The 25,389-nt window shown below is 35.7% G+C and overlaps 1 protein-coding gene across 5 annotated transcripts in view; it reads left to right on the top strand.

Annotated features, from left to right (window-relative positions):
- PRMT3 (protein arginine methyltransferase 3) overlaps positions 1-25,389 on the top strand; it is a 128,703-nt gene that overhangs the window by 15,751 nt on the left and 87,563 nt on the right. For all 5 annotated transcript variants that reach the window (XM_045371609.2, XM_015434975.3, XM_065528380.1 and 2 more), the window contains one exon: positions 7,925-8,046. In XM_045371609.2, the coding sequence (XP_045227544.1) occupies positions 7,925-8,046 (122 nt within the window). The remainder of the gene's footprint in view (positions 1-7,924; positions 8,047-25,389) is intronic.

Below are 25,389 nucleotides of genomic sequence, written 5' to 3'. Positions count from 1 at the left end.
TTTTTCTTTACTCTGTTTCCCTCTGTCTTTTCCCCTCTGCCTTTTCCTCCCTTTCTACATTGGCATGGTTACTTAAAAGTTCAGATTTTCGGCCAGGCGCAGTGGCTCAAGCCTGTAATCCCAGCACTTTGGGAGGCTGAGACGGGCGGATCACGAGGTCAGGTGATCGAGACCATCCTGGCTAACACGGTGAAACCCCATCTCTACTAAAAAAAATACAAAAAACTAGCCGGGCGAGGTGGCGGGCGCCTGTAGTCCCAGCTACTCGGGAGGCTGAGGCAGGAGAATGGCGTAAATCCGGGAGGCAGAGCTTGCAGTGAGCTGAGATCCGGCCACTGCACTCCGGCCTGGGCGACAGAGCGAGACTCCGTCTCAAAAAAAAAAAAAAGTTCAGATTTTCTGTTTGTTCTTCCTTATGGGAAATTAATCCTCTAATTTAATCAGAAATATTATGATCTCTGCCGTTTACATACCTTTCCTTGGGAATTTTTTCCCACTCTTTTTACTTTGAGAACATGTATGTTGATAATGTATCAGATTCTTATAATTCGGCTTTCATTTCTCTAAGATTATTTCATGGGCTTTACATGATATGGCAGCAGTAGCAACCTTTATGTTTTAAAAATCCTTTTTCCTGATTTTTGTATTGTTTGGAATATAATCTGGATTGACTTTTCATTTTCCATACCTCTTTTTTAAGAGCAGTGTTTCACTTGTGAGTTGGCTGAATTGGACAGAATTTATATGGTGCTCTGATCTTTTTGGACAAAGCATTACACCTCACGAAAAGTTTATAATTGTTCGTTTGTGCTGATTCCCACCAGAGACAAATAAATGATTTCATTTAAAAATTATAGTTGATCAGTTTTTTATTTTTTTATATTTAAGTTTTTTGTATGCTTTTTATATGTTACTATAGTGGAGACTTTTCATAGTTTTTTTTTTTTTTTTTTTTGAGACAGAGTCTTACTCTGTCACCCAGGCTGGAGTGCAGTGGCGCAATTTCGGCTCACTGCAACCTCTGCCTCCCGAGTTCAAGCGATTCTCCTGCGTCAGCCTCCCCAGTAGCTGGGACTGCAGGCACGCGACACCATGCCCAGCTAATTTTTGTATTTTTAATAGAGATGGGGTTTCACCATGTTGGTTAGGATGGTCTTGATCTCTTGACCTTGTGATCTGCCTGCCTTGGCCTCCCAAAGTGCTGGGATTACAGGTGTGAGCCACCGCACCCGGCCCTTCATAATTTTTATATTTGCAAAACAAGTGCTGGAAAATTTATTTAATGTTTGTCTAAAAACTTTGTTTCCAGTGAAGCAAATTATGTTACTGTTAACGACGTTGCTTTATATTTCTAGTTAGATTATGCCCAGATTTTTATTTTATTTTTTCCTTAATATGTAAATATGAGAATCACTAATCCTGGCTAGTCTGGAACCAGTTATATAATTTTGGGCAAGTGGTGAATCTCTTTGGGCCTAACCTGTAAGGTGATTGTAAAAATTCCTTCTGGTAAATTCTGTGGGTTTCGTTACGGTGAAAGCATCATCATTGCCTTTCTTTGAGCCATCTTCTCTTAACAAGGAATACCAGAGGAGCTTGTTAAGTAAGTAAATTAGAATGTTCCTTCAGTATGCTTCTGAATGGAGTTGTCTTGTAATAGGTAAGTAAATACTGAAAAAGCTCAAGTGTTAGTAATCATAAGATTAATCATCAAGTATTAAATATTGTTATTAAAATTTTTTTCCTTCCCTTCTCTCTCCATCCCTTTCCAGCCTCCTTTTCTTCCTTCTTTTCTTAATATTGTTTCAATTCACAAAGCTCCTGTGGAGGCCATATGGTTTCTCAGATTAATTTAACTTTGGGTGGTATTTAATCCTGTTGTCACCCACTCATAATTAATTTCTGTTTGTAGTTTATTGCAGAAATTCCCAGTTAGGTGCCTTCTTTATGCTTGTGGTTGTTATCTACAGTTACAATTCATTCAGTTTTTTAAGAAAAAAATGAATCATATTTCCTCATCATTTTATAAAATAATGTTCATTTTATTTCTGTCTCTTTGATTCTATCAAATTTTAGCTTATCTACCTGATCACCTAATTCTAAGCTAGTGTAATAAATAACTAACATACAATTAAAAATACAGACTTTAGAAGCAGGTTAACCTGTGTTTGAATGCAGGCCCTACAGTTTACCAGCTCTGTGACCTTTGACCTGTTTCTTTGCCACTCTGAAGCTCACATTTATCATTTGTAGAATGAGGATTAAATAAGGATTTCATACACATACGCATATATGCATTTGTATATACATTATATCTGAATGTGTATATGGATAGTCTTACAAAAAAACACATACTCTAATTGGAGTATACTAAACATATCCTTCTATACTTTCTTCACTCAGCAGCTTTTCTTGGAGAAATTCCTTATTATCTTTTTACCCGCGTGTTTTTTCTTTTGGTAAAATAAACATGATATGAAATTTGCCATCTGAGCTATCCTTAAGTGTATAGATCAGTGGTATTAAATACATTTATAATGTCATGCAGCCATCACCACTTCCATCTCCAGAACTCTTCATCTTGTAAAACTGGAACTATTCTCATTAAACCGTTAATTCCCCGTTCTCCCTTCTTCCCAGCCCTTGGCAATCGCTATTCTACTTTCTGTCTCTAGGATTTTGACTACTCATATACATCATATATGTGGAATCTTACAGTACAGTCGTTCCCTCAGTATCTGTGAGGGGTTGGTTCCAGGACACTCTGTGGATACCAGCATCCACAAATGCTCATTTACCTGATATAAAATGGTGTAGTGTTTGCATATATCCCATGCACATCTTCCTGTATACTTTAAATCATCTCCAGATTACTTATAATACCTAATACAATGTAAGTGCTATATAAATAGTTGTTATACTGTATTGTTTAGGGGACAATGACAAGAGAAAGAAGACTTCGTGTTCAGTACAGATGCAATTTTTTTTTTCCAGAATGTTTTCGATTAGCAGTTGCTTGACTCCCTGGATGGGGAATCCAGGGATACAAAGGGCTGACTGTATTTCCTTTTGTAACCGGCTTATTGCACTTAGCATAATGTCTTCAAGGTTTGACCTTGTTGTAGCAAATGTCAGAATTTTTTTCATCGTTAAGGCTCAATAATCCATTGTATGTATGTACAACATTTTGCTTATTCATTCATTCATCTGTCCGGATATTTGGGTTACTTCTATATTAAAGCTACTGTGAATATTGCTGCTATTAACATAGGTATACAGATATCTCTTAGAGGCCCTGCTTTTAATTCTTTTGGGTATATACGCAGAAATGAAGTTCCTGAGTCACATAGTAATTTCATTTTTAATTCCTTGAGGAAGCACCGTGCTGTTTTTCACAGTGGGTGTACCATTTTGTATTCCCACCAGCAGTGCACAAGGCTTCCAATTTCTCCATATCCTTAGCAGTACTTGTTTTCTAGTTTTTTGATAGTAGCTGTCCTGGTTGGTGTGAGGTGATATTTGTTTTGATTTGTAGTTTTCTAATTATTAGTGATTTTGAGCATGTTTTCATTAATATTCTTTTAATGGTTCATATATCTAATGTAAGAACGTCCATAAGTTGTTTCAGTTTTTATATTAGAAACTACTTCATATAAACTATTAAAAATATTTTTATATATATGGGAGTACAATTATAAGGTAATTTAGCACTGGACCCCCTAGGTCATAAAGGGTATATACCATGAATGGTGTTACCAGTTGTGCTGCCAGCTTGTCTTTGGTACACAGCAAGGGAGCGTTGATCTTCCCAGACACTGTCACCAAAGCACTTTTAGCAAACTTCTAAGTTCCACACGAATCTTTTGTTTAATTTTTTAGTTTTGTAAATGTTTTATTTTAATGAGAGTTTCTAGAAACTTATTACACACTGTTCTATTGTATATATTTTCATTTTTGCCATACAGTATTTCAAGTTGAGGTACTATAACTGTACTAGATACATATATACTATATAGTATACTATTTTCTTGCTATGTTGGTTAATACATTTTATTTGGAACTTTTAAAAAAATTCTTTTTGTTTGCAGTGATATATATCAATTGCATGTTAAAATAAAATTCTTAATGTTTATAAAAGTAATTATGTTAAAATGTACTGACTCACCCAGACAGGCCATGTGTTCAAGAACAATCAAATTCCCACTGAAGCCATCTGGATGTAGGATAGGAAGCACAAAGTAGTAACCTTTCAACAACTTTATTTCTTCAATGGATATCAAGCTGTTTAGATTATCTGTCTTCTGGAGTCAATACTAATAAATTATATTTTCAATACATAATGGAAACAGCCGGTCATGGTGGCTCCCGCCTGTAATCCCAGCACTTTGGGAGGCCAAGGTGGGTGGATCACTTGAGGTCAGGAGTTTGAGACCATCCTGGCCAACATGGTGAAACCCCGTTTCTACTAAAAATACAAAAATTAGCCAGATGTGGTGGAGGACGCCTGTAATCCCAGCTACTTGGGAGGCTGAGGCAGGAGAATCACTTAAACCCGCAAGGTGGAGGTTGCATTGAGCTGAGATCGTGCCACTGCACTCCAGCCTGTGCAACAGTGCGAGACTCTGTCTCAAAAATGAAAAAAAAAAGATATAATGGAAGGAAAACCCCACTTATAATAGTAATACAGAAGATAAAATGCAGAGAAGTAAACTAGAAATATATGCAGGACTTATATAAAAAAAGATTTGTAAAAGAACAACTAAAGTACCTAACAGACAATTTAAGCAAATTGAAAGTCATACCAGGTTCTTAAATAGGAAAACTCAGAATTGTTTTCCCTAAATTTTAGCTCAGTTCTCATAAAAATGCTAACACTTTTAAACCTAGACAAACCAATTATCTTGTTTATATGGAAAAATAAATATAAAAAGTCTTCCAGAAACATTGTGGAAAATATTTGCAGTGAGTGTGGACCAGACTTACTTGATATTAAATCATTTTATAAAGCTTCAGTAACTAAAATAATTCCTGGCACATGAATATATAGATTAACAGAACAGATTTAAAATCCACTTCTAAATGCAAATATACATAAATATTTAAATGACTGTTAAAGGTCACATACCAAGTCAGTGGGGGAAACCTTGTTTAATAACTGATATTGTGACAAGTGGCCAACCATTTGAACAAAGCGTTGGAACCATGCCTCATAGAGTGTACCATGGTTTAAAAACAAACTGTGTTAATGAAACTGTGAATGTACTAGAAGGAAATGGGTAAAGATGAAATGCAATGAAATGGGAAGACTGGGGAAGGCTTATCTAATTATGATCAAAGTCCTGGAGATATTTTAGAAAAGATTAATAAGTTTAATTGTAGGTTAAGAATTCCTGTGTAGCAAAAATCACTGTAAGTAGAATCAAAAGACAAAAATACATGCTGTGAGAAAACATGGCATGTCATATTACAGAGGGCTAATCTTAATTTACAAATAACTCTTATCTGCTAAGACAGATTGATAAGAAAAGGACTAGCAACTGAGTGGGAAAAATGGAGAGAAGATGTAAATCAGTAGTTCACATAAAATTACAGATGGCTCTACAATACATGGAATGATGCTAAATCTCCTAAGAGAAATGCATATTAAAACTAGATCAACATATCATTATTTTGTGATTGCCAGATGGGTAGACATCCAAAAGTTTGATTATATGTCCCATAGGCTAGTCTCACCTATGAGGAAATTGGTACCAATACATTGCTCATTGGAGTCTTCATTAGCAGAATTGCCCTATGAGATCAATTTGGTTATGTCTAGCAGAATTACAAATATGTACTCTTTGACACAGTGTTTTCACTTTTAGGAATATATTCTTTAGATTTACTAATTCATGGGAATGGGCTTCCATATGAGGTTATTTTCAGCGTTTATTCCCCTAGTAAGGTTTTGGGAACACCTAAAATGTTCATCAGAGAACTGGATTGTGATACAGCCATAGTATGGAATCCTGTACAGCTACATAAAAGAAAGGAGCTCTAGAAATTGATACGGAGAGATCTCTAAATTATATTGTTAAAAAAAATATATATGTAGCACAGTGGGTATAATATGCTATCATTTGTGTAAAAGAAGGAAAAACATGTATTGAATTGTAATATGCATAAAATTTTTTTTAAAGCATAGGAAATGTACCTGATGGTTAAACCACAATTCTATTGCCTAGTGAGAAAAAAAAATTGGTGTACAGTATCATCGATTCTTAATTCTAGTTTTATTTTTCGTAGGATAGTTTCTCATTACTCAGAGGAAAATCCAAGGCACTCTGTGATCTGACCCCTGCCTTCACCTCCAAGTGACCTTTCTGAACCCAGTTCAGCCACACTGGCCATCTTGGCTTTGCCTGGAATGTTGTGTCTTATATTTAATATCCTCCTGACTAAAATGCTCTTCTCCTAGATCTTTGCATGACACCCTCCTTTATTCAGTTCTCTGCTCACATGTATCAGAGAGGTATTCTCAGACCTAACTAGAATGGTAAAAGAGTGTATCTTCTCTCCTCTGCTCTAACTCTACTCTACTTGATTTTTCTTACTACCTGACCTTATTTTATATTCTTTGTCTCTCTCACAAGATTTTATGTGCCATTAAGACAGGGATTTGGTCTTGTTTGTTGCTGTACCCCTGTCACTGAAATCAATTCCTGGTACTTAGTAATGCTTAGTGAATACTTACAGTATGAGGGCATTGAAATAATTTCCTATTTTGGGACAAATATATATGATTTTTTAGGCCATTGATAGTGAAAGATTTAAAGCACTAGTTTTCAGTAATTTCACAGAGTAGTGTACCTAGAAAGATTTTGCTAAATGTGTTTCCTTGGTGACTTGTTTTTGTTTTTACTATGAACTAAGCAGGCTTCATTATATTCCAGGGAAAACCATATTAAATTCTTGATTTAAATAATTGCTCCCCACTTACCCCCAATAGCATCTTAAAACTTTTGGTTCTAATAAATACTTTTCTTTCACCAAGAATTAAGTTTGCAACTTAAACTCTCAAGTTACTGAATTTTGACAGCTAACTTGTGTTCATTGTACTTTCTTATTAAAATGGGCTGAATATTTGATTTTAGGAGTGGGAAAGATGTAGTGATATTCCATATCCTTGATTACTGTATAACCCTTTTCAAATTGTATTGGGTCAAGCCATCCTGCTTAAATTAATTCCTGCCACTCAAACTTGAAGAAATTTATTTCTGTTAAAATGTAGAATTACTGAGCCTAAGATAGAATATACATACAATAGGGAAATTAAAAACAATGATTCTCTCTTAAATCTATAGACATAATTTTTTTTATATAAAATCTCTTAAATTAAGCATTGTTGGGTCTGATTACAATAGACTATAGCCAACTATACTGTTATTAATTTAAAACAACTCATAGTAATGATATGTTCAGTTTTCCCAAATAGAAATTGCCGTATTTGCTTAGTTTAAAATTTTTTTTTTTTTTTTTTTTTTTTGTGATGGAGTTTCTCTCTTGTTGCCCAGGCTGGAGTGCAATGGCGTGATCTTGGCTCACCGCAACCTCCACCTCCCAGGTTCAAGAGATTCTCCTGCCTCAGCCCTCCGAGTAGCTGGGATTACAGGCATGCACCACCATGCCCAGCTAATTTTGTATTTTTAGTAGAGACAGGGTTTCTCCATGTTGGTCAGGCTGGACTCAAACTCCTGACCTGAAGTGATCTGCCCACCTCGGCCTCCCAAAGTGCTGGGATGACAGGCATGAGTCACCATGCCTAGCCAGTTTAAAGTTTTTAGTGTGAATTTTTCCTAGCCAGAAAGATCATAATATATGAATAGAATTTAATATAGAGACCTTTTTGATAACATCTCTTTTTTTTTTTTTTTAATTACCCCAGGTAGTTTTGGATGTTGGATGTGGAACTGGAATTCTCTCTATGTTTGCTGCTAAAGCTGGGGCAAAGAAGGTTCTTGGAGTTGATCAATCCGAAATACTTTACCAGGCAATGGATATTATAAGGTACATGTATTTTAAGCCTTCATTTAAGTTTATTTTAAAATTTAATGATTCTTTAACAGATTTTCTTGTCTTTAGTAGCTATCTAAGGCAGACTAATGACATTTGTCTTTTAGTAAAAATTCACTCCAGAATAATAATATTTTAAGTTGAATTGAGCTAGACACATTTGAGCTATGCTGCTGAATCATCTTTTCACAGTTCACATTGATGAGAATTATTTTTATGTAGTTCTCTGGCTTTCTGACTATGGCTATAAATATGCTAATTCTAATAATGTAAAATTAAAAACTTGATACTTAGGGTAATACTGACAGGACTCCCTACTTACTAATATATTTATTATATGTTAGTAATATTTTCTTTAGCAAATACCAATTATAAAGACTAAGAGTTATTAGTCTTTTTCTTTTGTGACAACACTAGTCCATGTACCTCCTTCAAATTAAGTAAATTCCAAAGTTGCTAAAAACAAAGCAGAGTGGATTTAGTTTATTACCCCCTAAAACTTTTATTCTCTAAAACTCTCTGTCTTTTGAGTATTTAGTTGGGTTGATTTTATAGTTGGCTTATGACCTAGTAAGAAGGCCTTTATTTGAAATCCAGCTGTCACAACTGAATTTCTTTCCCTATGTGCTTAACAAAAGCACCTTACATTTGGAACTTGGGAGTCATTTCCAGAATACGTAATCAATAGGAGGCTTCTCATAGCAACTTTTAAGTGATTCTTCAACTTACACTGCTGTTCCACTCTTAAGATTGATTAATGTTAGCCGGGCATGGTGGCTCATGTCTGTAATCCCAGCACTTTGGGAGGCTGAGGTGAAAGGATTGCTTGAGCCCAGGAGTTCACTCTGTCCTCTATAAAATATGTTTTAAAATTAGCCAGACATAGTGGTGCATGCCTGTAATCCCACTTACTTGGGAGACTGAGGCAGGAGGATTGATTGACCTGGGGAGGTGGAGGCTGCAGTGAGCTGTGATCATGCCACTGCACTTCAGCTTAGGTAACAGAGCAAGACACTTTCTCCAAAAAAAATTTTAAAAATTTGATTAGTGTTGATCTTTTCTGATTAGTTAAAACATTTAAATATGATTATATAAAATATTTAAATTTGTTTAGATTTTATTTTGTAACTAGAAGGATAGTGTTGTGGTTAGAAGAACAAGTTTGAATCAAGCTTGGGATGGAGTCCTCACGCTACCATTTAACCAGTACTTGGAACTTGAGTTAAAGTACATCTGGCATGTTAGAAATCTCAGTTGTTTCACTCAGTTGTTTCACAAACTTGTAAGTTTTGTTTGTGGTTGTAAGTAAGATGCATGAGTTATAAGTAATACGTATATATAAATCAGTTTGGCCTATTGCCCAGCACATAGTAAATATTTTGAGATGCGTAAGTTATAAGAAAGATATACATATAAATCAGTTTGGCCTGTTGCCCGCCACATGTTAAATATTTGGAGCATTAGCTATGGTTATTATTAACAAATACCAAATCAGTGTTAATGGAAAAATTGCACTGAACTTGTTAGGTTTTTCATAGATAATGGTTTGTGGTTGTGATTTTTGTATTGGAATATGTATACACACACACACACACACACACATATGTTGCAATTGCAATTATAGAATTGCACATACATATATATCAATAGATATCTAGTCAAGCTTTTTCTAGTTCTTATGATACCGTTAAGTACAACATAGTCATTTTGGGGGTTCCATAGAAAGTACCCTCAATTGCTTATTCATTGCCATCCAAACAAATATGAGAACCACTGTACCAAAGACGAGATTGTTTTAGAAGAATTCTCAAAATTTTATTGTCGATAGTAAAATTATGATGAGCTATTTCTACTAGAATTTCTAGTCTTATGAAAGCTATTTCTATTAGAATTTCGAGTACATTTATGAATTAGTCAGTTTTTTTACTATAGCATGGGACTAGATGTGCTCTCATTTTAATTTCTTAACTCTATGAAAGAAATGGAAAGGAATTATAATACACTGTTTCATTTTATTTTACAGAAGTCCTGATTCCCATTGTCTTTGTAGAAACATGTTTATATAATGATTACACCTAAAATTCATCGTTTATAATATTAATATTTAGTGCTAGAGTATACAGTGTCCAAGCTTCTTAGTAAAATATTTAAAATGTTTCTGACATATACATTTGACATTCGATTACTTAAAATAATGAGGAAAATGTTTTCTGACAAATTATTGCTAGAGGGAAATTAATTTTCAGTCCTTTTTTCTTTGCAGTCATCTAAACACTTCATGATATATTACTTTTGATCTAGAGTTACAGTTTTGGAGGAACAAGACAGTGGAATTAAGCGTGTTTCTCGTATATTGATGAGCTCCCAGCAAAAACAATTGCTTAAAAAAATTATATTTTATGATTTTTCAAAATAAATGATAAACTAGTCTGTGTAACTCTTTTAATTTAATACCGGTATTAAAAACCTTGAAGCTATGTTAAAATATTATTTAAAGATATTCACAGTAATTCTATCCAGATTTAAGAATAATTTTTTTTCTGCCCACATAATCCTAAATATTTTTATTAGTTAGAAGACCTTCTAAAGTATATTTGTCACCGGTGCAGAGCCCAGAATGGTTTGGGATTAAGTCTTTGTTTTTAAAGTCTCCGGGAAAGCTACCAACTTACTTTTAATCAAAGGATGGGTGTCAATTTGCATTTATTAGTATTTTTTCTGTTAAGATAGCGTCTTCAACATCAGTGGGCAAAAGCAGAAATGTGAAAGAAATATGTCCCTGATTCAGCAAGTGACATCTGCAGTCACAAAGGAGTGCTTTTCCATGTACTCAAAGACAATAATAAATTGCTCCTCCCATCTCATCTTTAGGTCTTTCACTTATAAAGCCAGAGCTAACAGAATGTCTCTTTAGCCATACTTAGAGGATTCGATACAAACGTGTTTTTGATATTTAACTTAAAGTTAACTCAGCTAAGTAAGCACATAACTAAAAGTATTTTAACAAGATGTTTATATGGTAATAATGAGATTAAAACCCAGCAATCTAATCTAGCATAATAGCTTTTCATTAAAATTACTAGGGTTCAAGATATCTAAGACCCAAAATTTGAGCTCTGTCAGTTTCTCAGGATGGAATAGGTAGAGATATGTGACTTACTTCAATAAGGATCCTCTGTCTAATCATTGAGTCAAAGTACTTGTCTTTAGTCTTTTCTGTGTGTATTTTTGGACAGTTTGATCATTTTGTCAACCAAATTTTTGAATTTCGATCACTAATTTTAATGTAGTGAAGTAGGAAGCAAATACGTCAAACTATTCTTTGCTGTGTCAAATATTTTATGCTTACCAGTGTTTATCCTCTCAATCTTGTAAAGTGTCATTTTTGTAAGATTTCCTGCTAGCTCCAAAGTATATCTAAATCTTTGCTTGAGTGTCAGATGTAGTTATAGGAAGGAAGCATAGATAAAAAGTGCAATGAAGAAATCAAAATCAGTTTCACTACTGCAAATAATTATTTTCTTGCTGTAATGTTAGCAGTCAGAGAAGTAGCATTTGTGACCAAGATTACTACCAAGCATGGAGAGTGTAATAAAATGACTAAACCTTAAGTTTATATTCAATTAAAGTACCAATTTAGCTAAGTGAACATTTTGCATAGAGCACATATTTACTATAAATAAGCTTTTGCAAAAAATAATCACACTTTAAAAAATAATTTTAAAACATTGCACATGAGAGCATATACCTAGAAGCTTAGTGAGGAAAAGTTTTATTATACAACAAGTTCACAGTTGATTCAGAGGGAACAGCCATGTATTGTGACTTTGTGGTAATGGATTTTTAACAAAACAAATGTTATCCACATAAGACTTTTTTTTTTTTTTCTAATTATCTTTAAAGGTCCTGCATATGTTCTTTTCTCCCTTTGTACAGTGTGGAAATTGAACAAGTAGATGTATTTAAAGGACTAAAGAAGCAGGCTGCTTATTATCTCACGGCTTTTAGTACTAATGACCAGGATTGTACTCTAGTTGCTTATTGAATACCTTGTCATTCAATTCCTAGTTTTCTTTTCAGATGGAAACTATCAAAGGCTGTAGTTGTTATTATCAAGATGCAGTGATATTTGTGTAGATCTTTGTCTCACCTCATGCTAGATGGCCATGTTTAAGATTCATTATAGACATTAGTTTTGCCAATCATTACCAGAGTCATGGTCATCAGAGCAGAGGGAAGCATTTGTTCACCAGATACATTTTGCAAAAATATATGAACTTTTAAAAATCTGTTCATAAAACTGTTGAACAGTTATGTAGTCTGAACCTCCCCCCACCTTTGCTTTGAAGTATCAGAGTTATTCCTGAGAATTCCTTAAAAGGATTTTTGAAATTTTCAGCTGTACATGACAGTAGAGAGAATGATATGAATTCCTGTGTGCCTATCACTCGTGTCTACATTTATCAATTTTTTTGCCATCTTTTTTTATCCATTTCCCTCCCACCTTTTTATTTTGTTTTTGTTTTTGTTGGAGTATTTTGAAGTAAAACTTATATATTATATCAGTAAATGTGTCCTAATACATTTGAGTGTTAGTGCATGAGAACATTTATTGAAAATGACTAGCACTCAATCTTTAGATACCCCAATTTAATAATAAAATTGCTAACATTAATTTAGTTTTTTCTATTGACTCTCCTTTGGTGCAGGTATAACTGAATCTCTTTTGATGTAGATTATTATACCTATTATAGAGATTAAGAGGCTGGGCATGGTGGCGTGTGCCTGAGGCAGGAGAATCACTTGAGACTAGGAGTTTGCAGCTACTAGTGTGCTAGGATTGCACCTGTGAATACCCACCATACTATAGCCTGGGCAACATAGTGAGACTGTGTCTCTATAGTGGGTAAGAATTAGTTCCCAGGCAGCCTGACTCCATAGCTTATCCTCATAGCCAGTTTGCAATTCCTTATCTCCATTGAACTACTTACAAGGTATGTATTGGTTATATTCAGTAGTTTGCTTTACTTAAAACCTACAGATAGTTTGAAAAGCAGGCCTTTTTGTTTTGGATAAGCCAACATTGTACTGTTTCTTCAGAAATGTTCTTTGCCTTTTTTATATTGTGAAAAGGTGTTATTTTTATAGTGTTCATATGTGTCTCCTTTGTCTTCCTTTTGAAATTTTAAAATTTGGAGTGAAATACCTTCTATTCCTCTGTGAATGTACTTCTAAAAGAATATGTACGAAAGTTAATTGTTAATATCCCCACAGTTTACTGACTCATTATTCTAACCAGTTGAGGATGCCACATAGCATGCTCATCTCAGCATCCAGACATGACTTGAGTTCTAATTTTTCTTTCACTAATTAGCTTTATAATAATGAGCAAATTACACAACCCCTTTAAGCCCTGATTTCTTCGTTTATAAAATGAGGTTGATAGAGTCTCATAAGATTGTTACAGGAATTGTATCCATTATGGTGCTTTGCAAAATGGCTGGCCCTGTAACTGCTTACTAAATGTTAGCAGTAATGATAATCATGTTAATTATTAGTAGTGGTCATATGCTTGGCTTGGCATCAGTGCCTCAAATAGTATTTTATGTTTGGGTGGTTATGTTTCATTTAGGACATTTATTGCAGCTATCTTGTCAAAATGTGACTCACTTTTTTGTCTTCTGTTTCACAATCTCTATTCTCTTATACCATAAAACGTCAAACTTTAGTCATACTCTGTACTCACTCACCTCTCTTGAACTCTGTTCTCAACTTCTCTGATACTTGTCTATTCTTGTTTATTGAAGCTTTCTGTAACATCAGTCAATGAAAACAGCTCTTCTGGTTAGCAGGCTCTAAGTTGTCCTTATCCCTTCTGAGGCCCTTTTCTCTGTCAGAAGTCTGTATACAGCAGAATATCTTCTGTTAAACTCCTCAAGCCTACATCTCTAAAAGGCACTTTAAATTCTAAAAGATAGATATTTTTAAAATATACAGTCTTTTATTCTTTCAAACACATGCAACTTAACAATCCTTGGATTATGTTTAAAATAATTTTTGGCTAGGCATGGTGGCTTAAACACTTGTAATCCCAGCACTTTGGTAGGCTGAGGTAGGAGGATCCCTTGAGACCAGGAGTTCAAGACCAACCTGGGCAAGATAGCAAGAACTGTCTTTACCAAAAAAATAGTAAATACTACTACTAACAATTTTTATCTCCTTTTTATTTAAAAAGGTGATCTAGCATTTCTAAAGAAATGAGTTTAGAATAGGATACATTTTGGTTATTATTGTAAACTGACAGTATATCAGGCTTTAAGGATTAGGCTGGCTCTTCTGAGGTTGCAGACATGAATAAAACAATATAGATTTTCTGAGATGTTATGTTAGTAAGATATGGAAGAGAATGAGAAATTGTTTCTTATTCTTGCTATCATACTTTGGACTCTGCAGTGAAAGATCATTTCAGCAACATAAACTTACCTAAGGATAGCAAAGCTATTCAGTTGCCAGACAATTGTATACTGTGTTTATTACCCTCGGGAAGCACAGGTAGCTTCTGTTTAATATTTTTAGCATTATCTTGGCTGCCTTTGGTTTCTCATTGACACAGCTAGGGAATAGCTCATTATTCAGACTTTCAGATGTTACTGCAGAAGAGTTTTTAGAAGGTTGATCCATCATATGGCCACAATGCAGTACACTCAATCTCAGTATGACATTAAAGATGCAATCTTTTATATTGCCTGTGTCTAGAATACTGTTAGAAAGGAAACATTAAGGAAAGTCTAGAGAATATTTTGATTTATTGTCATGTTTATGTAGGTGTCTTTCTCTAGACATGAGGACAGGAGCTTTATCCTCATCTTTTTATCCCTAATACCTAACAAAGTGTCTGATGTACATAGTAGATGCTTAGTTAAGGTTTTTGAGTAGAAGTAAAGTATCTTAAGGTAATGATTTTAAAGATGGTGGTGGTGATGGTGGGGTGTGTGTGTGTGTGTGTGTGTGTGTGTGTGTGTATGTCTGTCTGTGTGTGTGTGTGTGTGTGTGTGTATTTTGGAAAAGAATTACAAAATACACCAGCAAAAATTCTTGAAATAAGGGATGCTACTTCGTATTTTGTTTCTAAATTTAATAGAAATAACAGAAATGTGAATTAAAGCCAAAGAGAAATTTGAACCACTGATGAGGCTAAAATAGTTTTTTTAAAAATTTGTTCTTCAAAAGCCATAGAACTCTGGTGAAGGTCATGAAGGTGATCAGACACCTTCCAGGGAAATTAAATTTATTTCCCTTCCTAGTATACCCCGAAGCCCCCTTAATTTCTAATTCACCCCAGTGGTTCTGTCTTTATGGGGTACATTCCATGACCACCCACTAGTTCAGTGATTTACTGGAAGAACTCACACAATTCAGTATAAAGCTGTACTCACAGCTAAGATTACAGAAAAGGGTATAGGGCAGAAACAGCAGGAAAAAGATACCCACAGGCAAAGAGGTCACAGGCAGACTTCCAAGGTATCTCTCTCTTTTTACACAAGAGTTACACAAGAGATTTACTCCCCAGCTTCATACCTCAGAGGCACATGTGAGATGTCTCTACCTAGGGAAATTTGCTTGAGTCTTAGAGACTGTAGTTCTTAAAGCTAGCGGGTCAAGTAGGCATATTTCCACCATGTGACCAGCCATGGTATATACCCAAACCAGGTAATAAGTGTGCATGATGAATCTTTATGTTTACTTTAAACATGTCGTCAACTTGCTTCATCTAAACCTACTGCTTCAGGTAAATGGAGTATCATCATTATTCTGCAATCATATGAGTGATCTAGGCGTTCTTGTTCTTAGAGTTTGATCAAGAATCATTGCCATGGCTATAGAGATCTAAGCAAGAACTGAGTAAAACAAAACAGATCTGCTGCATTCACTCATTTTTTCCAAGTTGTAAACTTGGCCTTCATACTTGACATTTTCTTCCCCTTTACCCAACATACCTGTTGGAGACAGAGTCCTGTTGAGTATCCTTAATGGTTCTCAAATGTGTCTCTCGTCTATCTATGATGTTTCTCATGCGTTACTTTACATTCTTAGATCTCTCACCTGAATTAATGCGTCTGCACTTAACTGGACCAGTTGTTTGTCTTTGCCTCCCACCACTCTCCTCTGTTCTCTGTAGTGCAGCCAGACTGATTTCCCCACTTGATTCTCCTCTACTTTAAATAAAAAGGAAGAAAGGGGGGGAAAAAGATATTTTTGTATTGGGAAGATGAAAGGGATAAATTACAATGATTCTACTATCAGAGACCACTATCAACATTTTGGTATATTTCTTGCCACTCTCAAAAGCCTTAGGTCACAAAGATGAAATCCATAGGAATGTAAACTTTACCAAAATATCAGCTCCCTGTGGTGCGGCAGGAATTTTTCTTTTTTTCATTCATTGATGTGTCCCAATTACCAGGAAGGGGACCCAGCACATCCTAGGCATTCAGTGTAAGTACTTATTCAATGAATGAATTAATTAATCAATTTTTAAGATTCAGGACATTATATATTCAAAGCCAGGTAAATCATTATCACCAAAGCCTGCAACCCCATTGTTTCTGATAGATTCCAGATGACTATTTTTATCTTTTTTCACTTTATTAGAACTGAGTTATTGCTAATTTCAAACAATAAATGTCCTCAGTGTTAGTAATTCCACAGCTACACATTTGTAAATAAAGATGATACATTTGGGAGGGAGCAGCTCATAGAATAGCTTTGTTATGGTTCCAGGTCTATGCCCCATACCTTCTTGGTAGTTCATTCCTTGTGGGATGTGTGTAAATCTTCCTCCAGCTTCATATGTTTAAGAATTCTTGCTTTTTGTTGACATTTATGAATGAAGGACTAGATATTTTAATAAAGGTAACTGGTATAGGTTTTATCTCTGAGGGGAAAAGGTGGAGACTGGTCAGTTTACAGTTACCCCAGTAATGTTTTAGTCCCTTTATCACTCCCACATTGTATACCTCTTGACTCCACTGGTTTGTGTTGTGAAGAATGGCTCCACATCCACTATCATGCTCTCTGATGTGTGCACTGAGTACTGGGTCTTTCTTCACAGATTTACCAATATAATTTCATTCCCTTTTTTCTCTCAACTAAATTATGAGATTCTTTGGTTCTTTGGTATTCCCTTCCAAAATCTCTATGTATTTATCCGTGTCTTACATTTTATATTATTGTCATTTCACTGTGCTTAGGGAGCAAAAGAGAAATAAATATGTATACATCAATGACATGTTGAACTGAAAGTAAATGAATAGTATATATTGTATCTATTATATCTATTAGGATATTCCCTTCTTCTCCCCCATAAGCTATCATCCATATATTCTAGGTGAACTTTACATGTGTTTTATCACTAACTTTAAATGGATTTGATTAGGTATTCATTGTATGAACTCACATGTACTTTCTGTTGCTTGCTTGTCTGTCTCCCCACTAGACCATCTTCTTCCTTAGAACATAGACCATATCTTTTACCTAAATCACGTAGGGAAAACGTAGATTGAAAATTTAGTCCCATATTTCTTATTCCAAAGATCCTGAAATGACTCTTCATTATCTTTAAGTAAAATCTAGACTTAAAGATAAGTCTTAGCATTACCTCTAAATATCCCCCAACTATGTCACTGTATACTATCTCTTGTTGCTCTAGTCATACTAAACTGTTCAAAGTTCTTTAAATTTACTTCTCTCTCTCTGTCACACACACACACACGAGGCAGTTGTGCACACACACAACCGTCCTCTACCCATACCCATACACATCTTTGTGTATGCTGTGTCCTTTCCTGGCTAAGCTCAGATGTCACTTAGATAAAGATTTATCATATGAGCTTCCATAGTCCCCAATCTTGTTTACCATTCTGTCTCTCTTAGACCATACCCTTAAGTGCATGGACTGTGTCTTTTATCTCTGTATGCTTCGTACAAGATAATTAATCATGATGATGTCCCTGTATCATGAAGTGAAAGTTAAATTGCTACTTTTAAGATAGGAAATAAGATAGGAACGTATGTGTTCTAACAAAATTTCCCCTCAGAAAAAGTTGATAATTTCATTTTTATTGGATTATTTAAGAGAATTACTTAAAGATATCCTTTTTATTACCTCATCATATTTCTTTACATTAGAATCATGGTAGTTTTTCAGTAGGTGTTTCCAAAGATAAAGATTCATTTGGCTTATATTGAAGTAGGGTTTAGTGAGTAGCCACTTGAGAACTAAGTAAAATCTGTATATTTTTTTCACAAATGGAAAAAATCAGGTGGTGATTAAAAGTCTTATGAAAGGTTATCTGTGTCGATGATATCTATTTTAATACAAAACTAATGGGAATTATAAGGCTTTGTCTTTTTTCCTGTGTTTCCTTTTTAAGATTAAATCATAATCTTTCTTGTTATAGTCATATTTGAACAACAAATAATTACTGATGCAAATAGGATTATGACTTGTAGCAGACAGTAAACAGGCCTAGCAGATGGTCTCTTACAGAACACAGATCTTGTTTCCGCATAACCATTCTGAAGATATTTTTAAGCAATGGGAACATTTTTCTCTTTTAAAAGAAGCTTGCCTTCAGTTTTCTTTGAAGCGTTTGTCATTGTTAAAGCCTTAATCAGTATTTCGGTAAGCAACAAGCAACTATAGCAATTTCATCAGAATTTTATTAAATACTGTTTTGAAAAAAAACTCATAAGCATTTCTTTAAAACTTTTTGTATGAAATATAACATGTAAAATGAGTATGTAAAACATCAATAAACATGTTTAATATGCATAAGTATCCATAAATAACAAATGAAATTAAACATATAGTAACCATCACCCAGGCCAAGAGAACTTTGCCACCAATTCAGAATCCCACCCACCTCCACTGCTCTTTCTCGATCAGATGGGCTACTATGAACAATTTTATTATGATCTGGTTTTACATGTGCCCTGGTGCACACATCTGGGAGGTGTATACTTACAAGTAGAACTATGGTCCTTAGGGTATACATATCTTCAGATTTCCCAGATATTGCCAGACTATTTTCCAAAGTGGTTATACCAGTGTATCTTATACATATAGTATGTAGCAGTTCTGGTTGGTATTATCCACCTTTAAAAAATGTTTCCAGTCATTTGTGTAGGAGTATCTCATTGCAATTTTAATTTTTGTTTCTTTGATTGCTAATGAAACTGAGCACCTTTTCATGTGATTGTTAGCCATTTGGATTTCCTTTTTCTGTGAAATATCTGTTTATGCCTTTTGCTCAGGTTTCTTTTGAGTTGTGTCTTGTTTGTGTATTTGTAGGCAATCTATATATATATTTTGGATTTGAACTGTTGATAGGTTTTATGTAATGCAAAAGTTTTCTCTCATTCATGTTTGCCTTTTCACCCTCTTTGTAATATCTCTCAATGAATTGAAATTCTCGGTTTTCATATGGCAACATTCTGATTTATAGTTGCCACTGTTTGTGAGTTGAGTAAGGAATCTGTACCTTCACTGAGGTTATAGAGGTATATTTTCTTGTAAATGCTTTATAATTGTGCTTTTTACTCTTAGGCATTGATTTTTGTATATGGTATGAAGTGGTGGTCCAGTTTTGTTCCTTTTCTTGGTATTATATTTAGATGACCCAGTTGTCCTGGTCCCATTCATTAATCTTTGTACTTATATTATCATTTTTATCAAGAATCAAGCATTATTATATGAGGCCTGTATAACCTTTACACTAAAACTCCACTAAGGCAGTAGGACCAAAATTCACAAGTCACTCATTCATGAATGCAAATGCAAGAATCCTAATAAAAATATTGGAAAACTGGGCCAGGCACAGTGGCTCACGCCTATAATTCCAACACTTTGGTAGGTCAAGGTGGGTGGATTACTTTAGGCCAGGAGTTGGAGACCAGCCTGAGCAACATGGCGAAACCCTATCTCTACTAAAAGTACAAAAGTTAGCCCAGCATGGTTGCACATGCCTGTAATCCCGGCTACTTGGGAGGCTGAGGCAGGAGAATCACTTGAACCCTGGAAGCGGAGGTTGCAGTGAGCTGAGATCGTGCCACTGCACTCTAGCCTGGGTGACAGAGCAAGAGTGTCTCAAAATAATTTGTGTCTCAAAAATAAAGGAAAACTGAGCAATAAATTGGGAAGTAAAGTTTATTCTAGGAATGGTTAAATATGAGAAAATCAGAAAAATCTATTGAGTGTGTCTCAAGAGATGCAGTATAAAAGTCTGATAAAATTTAGTATCCATTCAGTGTATCTATGTATTTAAAACCATTAGCAAACTAGAGTTAGAAAGCAGTGTCCCAATATGATAAAGAACAGGGTCCCCAAACCCCAGGCTGTGGACGAGTACCTGTCAGTGTCCTGTTAGGAACCAGGCCACAGAGCAGGAGGTGAGCAGTGGGTGAGTGAACATTATCGCCTGAGTGCCACCTCCTGTCAGATCAACGGGGACATTAGATTTTCACAGAGTGCAAATGCTAACGCTGTTGTGAACTGCATATGTGAGGGATCTAGGTTGTGCATTCCTTACAAGAATCTAATACCTGATGATCTGAGGTGGCAGTTTCATCCCAAAACCATCTCCCATCCACAGGTCCATGGAAAGATTGTCTTCCATGAAACTGGTCCCTGGTGCCAAAAAGATTGGGGACTGCCGATACAGAGTATCTATAAAAACAAAACCTACAGCCAGTATCTTGATGAAGCAGTGAAAGCATTCTCTTTAAGTTCAGGAATAGGACAAGGATACCTTTCATCACCTCTTCTATCCAACACCATAAAGGAGATCCTAGCCAATGCACTAATATGATCAAAAGAAAAGTATAAGAATGGGGTATGAAGAAACAAAACTGTTTTTATGATGTTTGTGTATGTTTATGAATACAGACATTAGAAAGAATCTATAAACAAATTATGATAAAAGTATCAAGATGCTGAATACATAATCAGAGTTTATTATTATTTTTGTTTATTTGTTTGTTAGTTTGTTTGAGACAGGGTCTTACTTTGTCATCCAGGCTGGGGTGCAGTGGCAAAATCATGTCTTACTGCAGCCTTGACCTCCCAGGCCCAAGTGGTCCTCCCACCTTGCCTCTCAAGTAGCTGGGACCACAGGCCCATGCCACCATGCCTGCCTAGTTTGTTTATTTTTTGTAGAGACAAGTTCTTCCTATGTTGCCTAGGCTGGTCTTGAACTCCTGGGCTCAAGCAATCCTCCCATCTTGGCCTCTCAAGGTGCCGGTATTATAAGCAGGAGCCACCACGCCTGGCCTATTGTTAATGTTTTTAACCTCCTCCCAGACAATGCAAGGACATTAAGTCACTTTAAATGGAAAATTCACCCTGGGGATGAACATCCCCCAATAAATGTTGGCTGTGAATCATGGGTCAGCTGTTTTAATTTCTTCCTCCCCACCACCTTCTGACCTTGATCATTATCTCCTTTCCATATATTTCTCAGGTGTCTTTGTTTTATTGTTTTCTGCAATCACTTATGCAAAGAATAAGTCTCTAAAAACCCTTAATGACCACCAGGATTTGACCTGTCCTCTATAAAGCTTGTTAATAATTTCTTTGTAGAACTCCCATCTGATTTCTCTTTTTTACATCATTTTTCAAAAACCATTGAGTCCTTCTCAGTGAGCTGGGGTTTTTTTCCCTTGTCCTTTCTTTCCTCTCATTGATTTTCCTTTTCCTTTCTATGTTAAAAACTTCGTGTGGGCCTCATGCTTGTTAACTGAGCCAGTCAATCAGATAGTGCCTCCTGAATATTCTCTTGGCCTCCTAATCGTAAGATTACATAAAGTATATGAGAATGGGGAGTTGCTAATTTCTACATACATCGTCACCTCTGTCCATAGCATTAAATTCTATTGTTATAAAGCCAATCTAAGTTCAGTTGTGCTCCTAGCATGCCTACTCCTTCAGAAGGACTGTTTGCTTTATATGTGGGGAAGAGAGTATGGCAGTTACCTCTCTTGGGGTAGGTATGCTGCAATCCTGCTTTTACTCACTGTAGCAGATTGGTTGTCATACCACCTGGAAGAATCTCTTCACAGCCACTTGGGGATCAATCATCAATCCAGTTACCCCTTCTACTCAGCAGTATATAAAGTGAGTGATGTGTTTCCCTGTTTATTAATTCTGAGAATTTATGCCAGTAGTAAATGTTGAGAGTTTATGCCAATAGTGAATCACCAGGATTTTCTGGTATTTCTCCGTAAAACAGTTTCTTTTCTTTTTTACTGAATACTCTCAGAACATAGTAGTCCCCGAAACTTGTCCTCTAGCTGTTTGCATTGTCTTTGTGGCAACTCATAGTTTTAAGTTCATTACTTTCCTAGTGAATACTTCATCTTTCCAGGTAGATGTAAAAGCGTAAGAAAGTCTTTCAGTGAAAGGAAAAACTCTCTCTTGCCACCATTTCCTCTTTGAAAGGACTGACATTTATTAGAAACTAGTAACAGCCAGACAATGGGATTTTTCACTATCTTACCCTCTGCATACTATTCCCTATCAGTCCACTAGCTAGTTATCAAAATCTTGCCATTTCCTACCAAGGTTAGGTAGGCAAACATCCTAGTATTCAATCCTCTGCCAGTTTTTTTTTTTAATTCCTTTTTCTGGCTAAAGAAATTCTTTAGCCTTTGTGACTCATGGGTCTGCAAGAGAGTCCTGCACACAGCACCATTCTGAGCTAACGTAGTTTCAAGTCAGACACACATGAACCTAATTACCCAATATTACCAAGAGAGATTACCCAGTTTTAAACTTTATTAATAATTTCAAAGGTACAGGCAATGAGGAGACTCAGAAGAAGTAGGGATTAATCTGGCACATAGAGCAAGGCTTCTTACTGTGTGAATTGATAACCCATCCACCCCATTTGCAGACCTTTTCTACTCCGGGCCAGAGATCGTGTAGCTCATATAGGGAAGGAAGGACTAAAGCAGCTGCTTTTAATATCCCAAATCTCTTTGTCTGGACTTCCTGATTCCTTCTATTATATGGGTAAGATCTGTGGTTCATGTGAGTTAGATTTGACACTCTGATCTATGTATTGACTCACTACGTATGTCCATTTGCTTTTCTCATTTCTTCCTTTTTCCCTGACCATCTAGGACCAGTTTTCTTCTTGAACTAATTTTTTAGTATTTCCTTCATTGTACATTTATGTCAGTAGCCAAACAGAATGTTGTTTGTTGGTCTGAAATGTATTTTGCCTATAATTTTGGGAGATATTTTTCTGTACATACAGAATTCTACATTGGCAGTAATATTGTAGTACAGGAGTTGGTAAACCTCAGTCCATGGGCCAGCTACCTGTTTTTGTAAGTAAAGCTGGAACACGGCTGGGCCTTTTTGTTTACATATTGTCTATTGCCTCTTTCACACAGCAATAGCAGTTGAATAGTTGCAACAGAGATCATATGTGCTGCAAGTCTAAACTGTTTTTACTTCGGCAGTTTAAGAAAAGGTTTACCTGGTTCATTGGTGATATTCTACTATCTATGGCTTTCATTGTTGCTATTAAGAAGTCACTTATCAGAACAATTGTTATTCCATTGAAGACAATTTGCCTTTGTTGATTTTTTGCCTCTGATTTGTTTAAGTATTAAAGATTTTTAAAAATTTAGTCTTGAGATTCATTGGATTACTTTTGTCTGTGGCTTAAGGCTTTTTATCAATTCCAAAAAATTCTCTTGATCCCAGGAGTTTGAGGTTACAGTAAGCCATGATCATACAACTGCACCCAAGCCTGAGTGACAGAGTGAGACACTCTCTTAAAAAAAAAAAGGCCAGGCGCGGTGGCTCACACCTGTAATCCCAGCACTTTGGGAGGCCGAGGCAGGTGGATCACGAGGTTAGGAGATCGAGACCATTCTGGCTGACACGGTGAAACCCCATCTCTACTAAAAATACAAAAAATTAGCTGGGCATGGTGGCGGGCGCCTGTAGTCCCAGCTACTCAGGAGGCTGAGGCAGGAGAATGGCGTGAACCCGGGAGGCAGAGCTGGCAGTGAGTCAAGATCGCGCCACTGCACTCCAGCATGGGTGACAGTACAAGACTCCATCTCAAAAAAAAAAAAAAAAAATTGATTTGGGAGTGCAAATGATCAAGAATAGCCAGAAGGATTTTTAAACGAATAAACTTTAAGGATGTACACTATCAAATTTCTTGGCTGAATTTAAAGCTATAGTAATCAAGAAAGTGTTATATTGGCATAAGAATACACATCTAAATTTGGGGGGCAGAATTGAAAGCCCAGAAATAAATCTCTACATACATGGTTGTTTTTGACAAAGATACCAAAGTAATTCCTAAGTTAGTGATAGTTTTCCCAACAACGTTGAAACTATCTCTGTTGATAGTCTGTCGAACAAAGTTTTTTCAACACTGTATCAATAGTTATTGATATGGGGGAAAAATGAACAAGGTACATATGGGAAAATTAACTGAAATGAAAGCAGAAGCATTTAAGGAGAAAACATAGGTGAAGTATTTGGTATAGGCAAAGATTGCTTAGATATGTCACCAAAAGCATGAACTATAAAAGAACAAAATGATAAGTTGGTCTTTATCAAAGTTAAAAACTTTAGCTCTTCAAAACATACCATTTAAAAAATTAAGAACCAAGCCACAGTATAGCAGAATTATTCACTGTACATAATTCTGACAGAATTTGTATCCAGAATATGTAAAGAACTCTTACAATTCTGTAATAAGAATACAACTGGGCTGAGCGTGGTGGCTCATGCCTGCAATCCCAGCACTTTGGGAGGCTGAGGCAGGTGGATTGTTTGAGCCCAGGAGTCCGAGACCAGCCACAATGTAGAGAAACCCCATCTCTACAAAGAACCACAAATATTAGCCAGGCATGGTGTCACACACCTGTAGTCCCAGCTACTCAGGAGTCTGAGGTGAGAGGATCACTTGAGCTTGGGAGAGGTTGAGGCTGTAGTGAGCTGTGATTGCACCACCACATTCTAACCTGGACAACAGAGTGAGACCCTGTCTTTAAAAAAAAAAAAAGAATTCAACTGACCTGATGTTTTAAATGGGCAAAAGATTCAAACAAAAGAAGACTTGGGAATATGGCAAGCAAGCCTAGAAAAAATGCTTGATCATTAGGAAAATGCAGTTTATAACCACAATGAATTCTTTCTACACAGTGAAAGTTTCGAAGATCAACAATAGTGAGTATTAACAAGGATGTGAAGCAACAGGAATGCACATGTATTACTGCTTAAAATGTCAAATAGTTTATATGCTTTGT

The sequence above is a fragment of the Macaca fascicularis genome, chromosome 14, assembly GCF_037993035.2.
Source record: "Macaca fascicularis isolate 582-1 chromosome 14, T2T-MFA8v1.1".
NCBI classification, from domain to species: Eukaryota; Metazoa; Chordata; class Mammalia; order Primates; family Cercopithecidae; genus Macaca; species Macaca fascicularis.
Note: the sequence above shows the minus strand (reverse complement) of the source record. Positions and strands in the feature narration are given on the sequence as shown.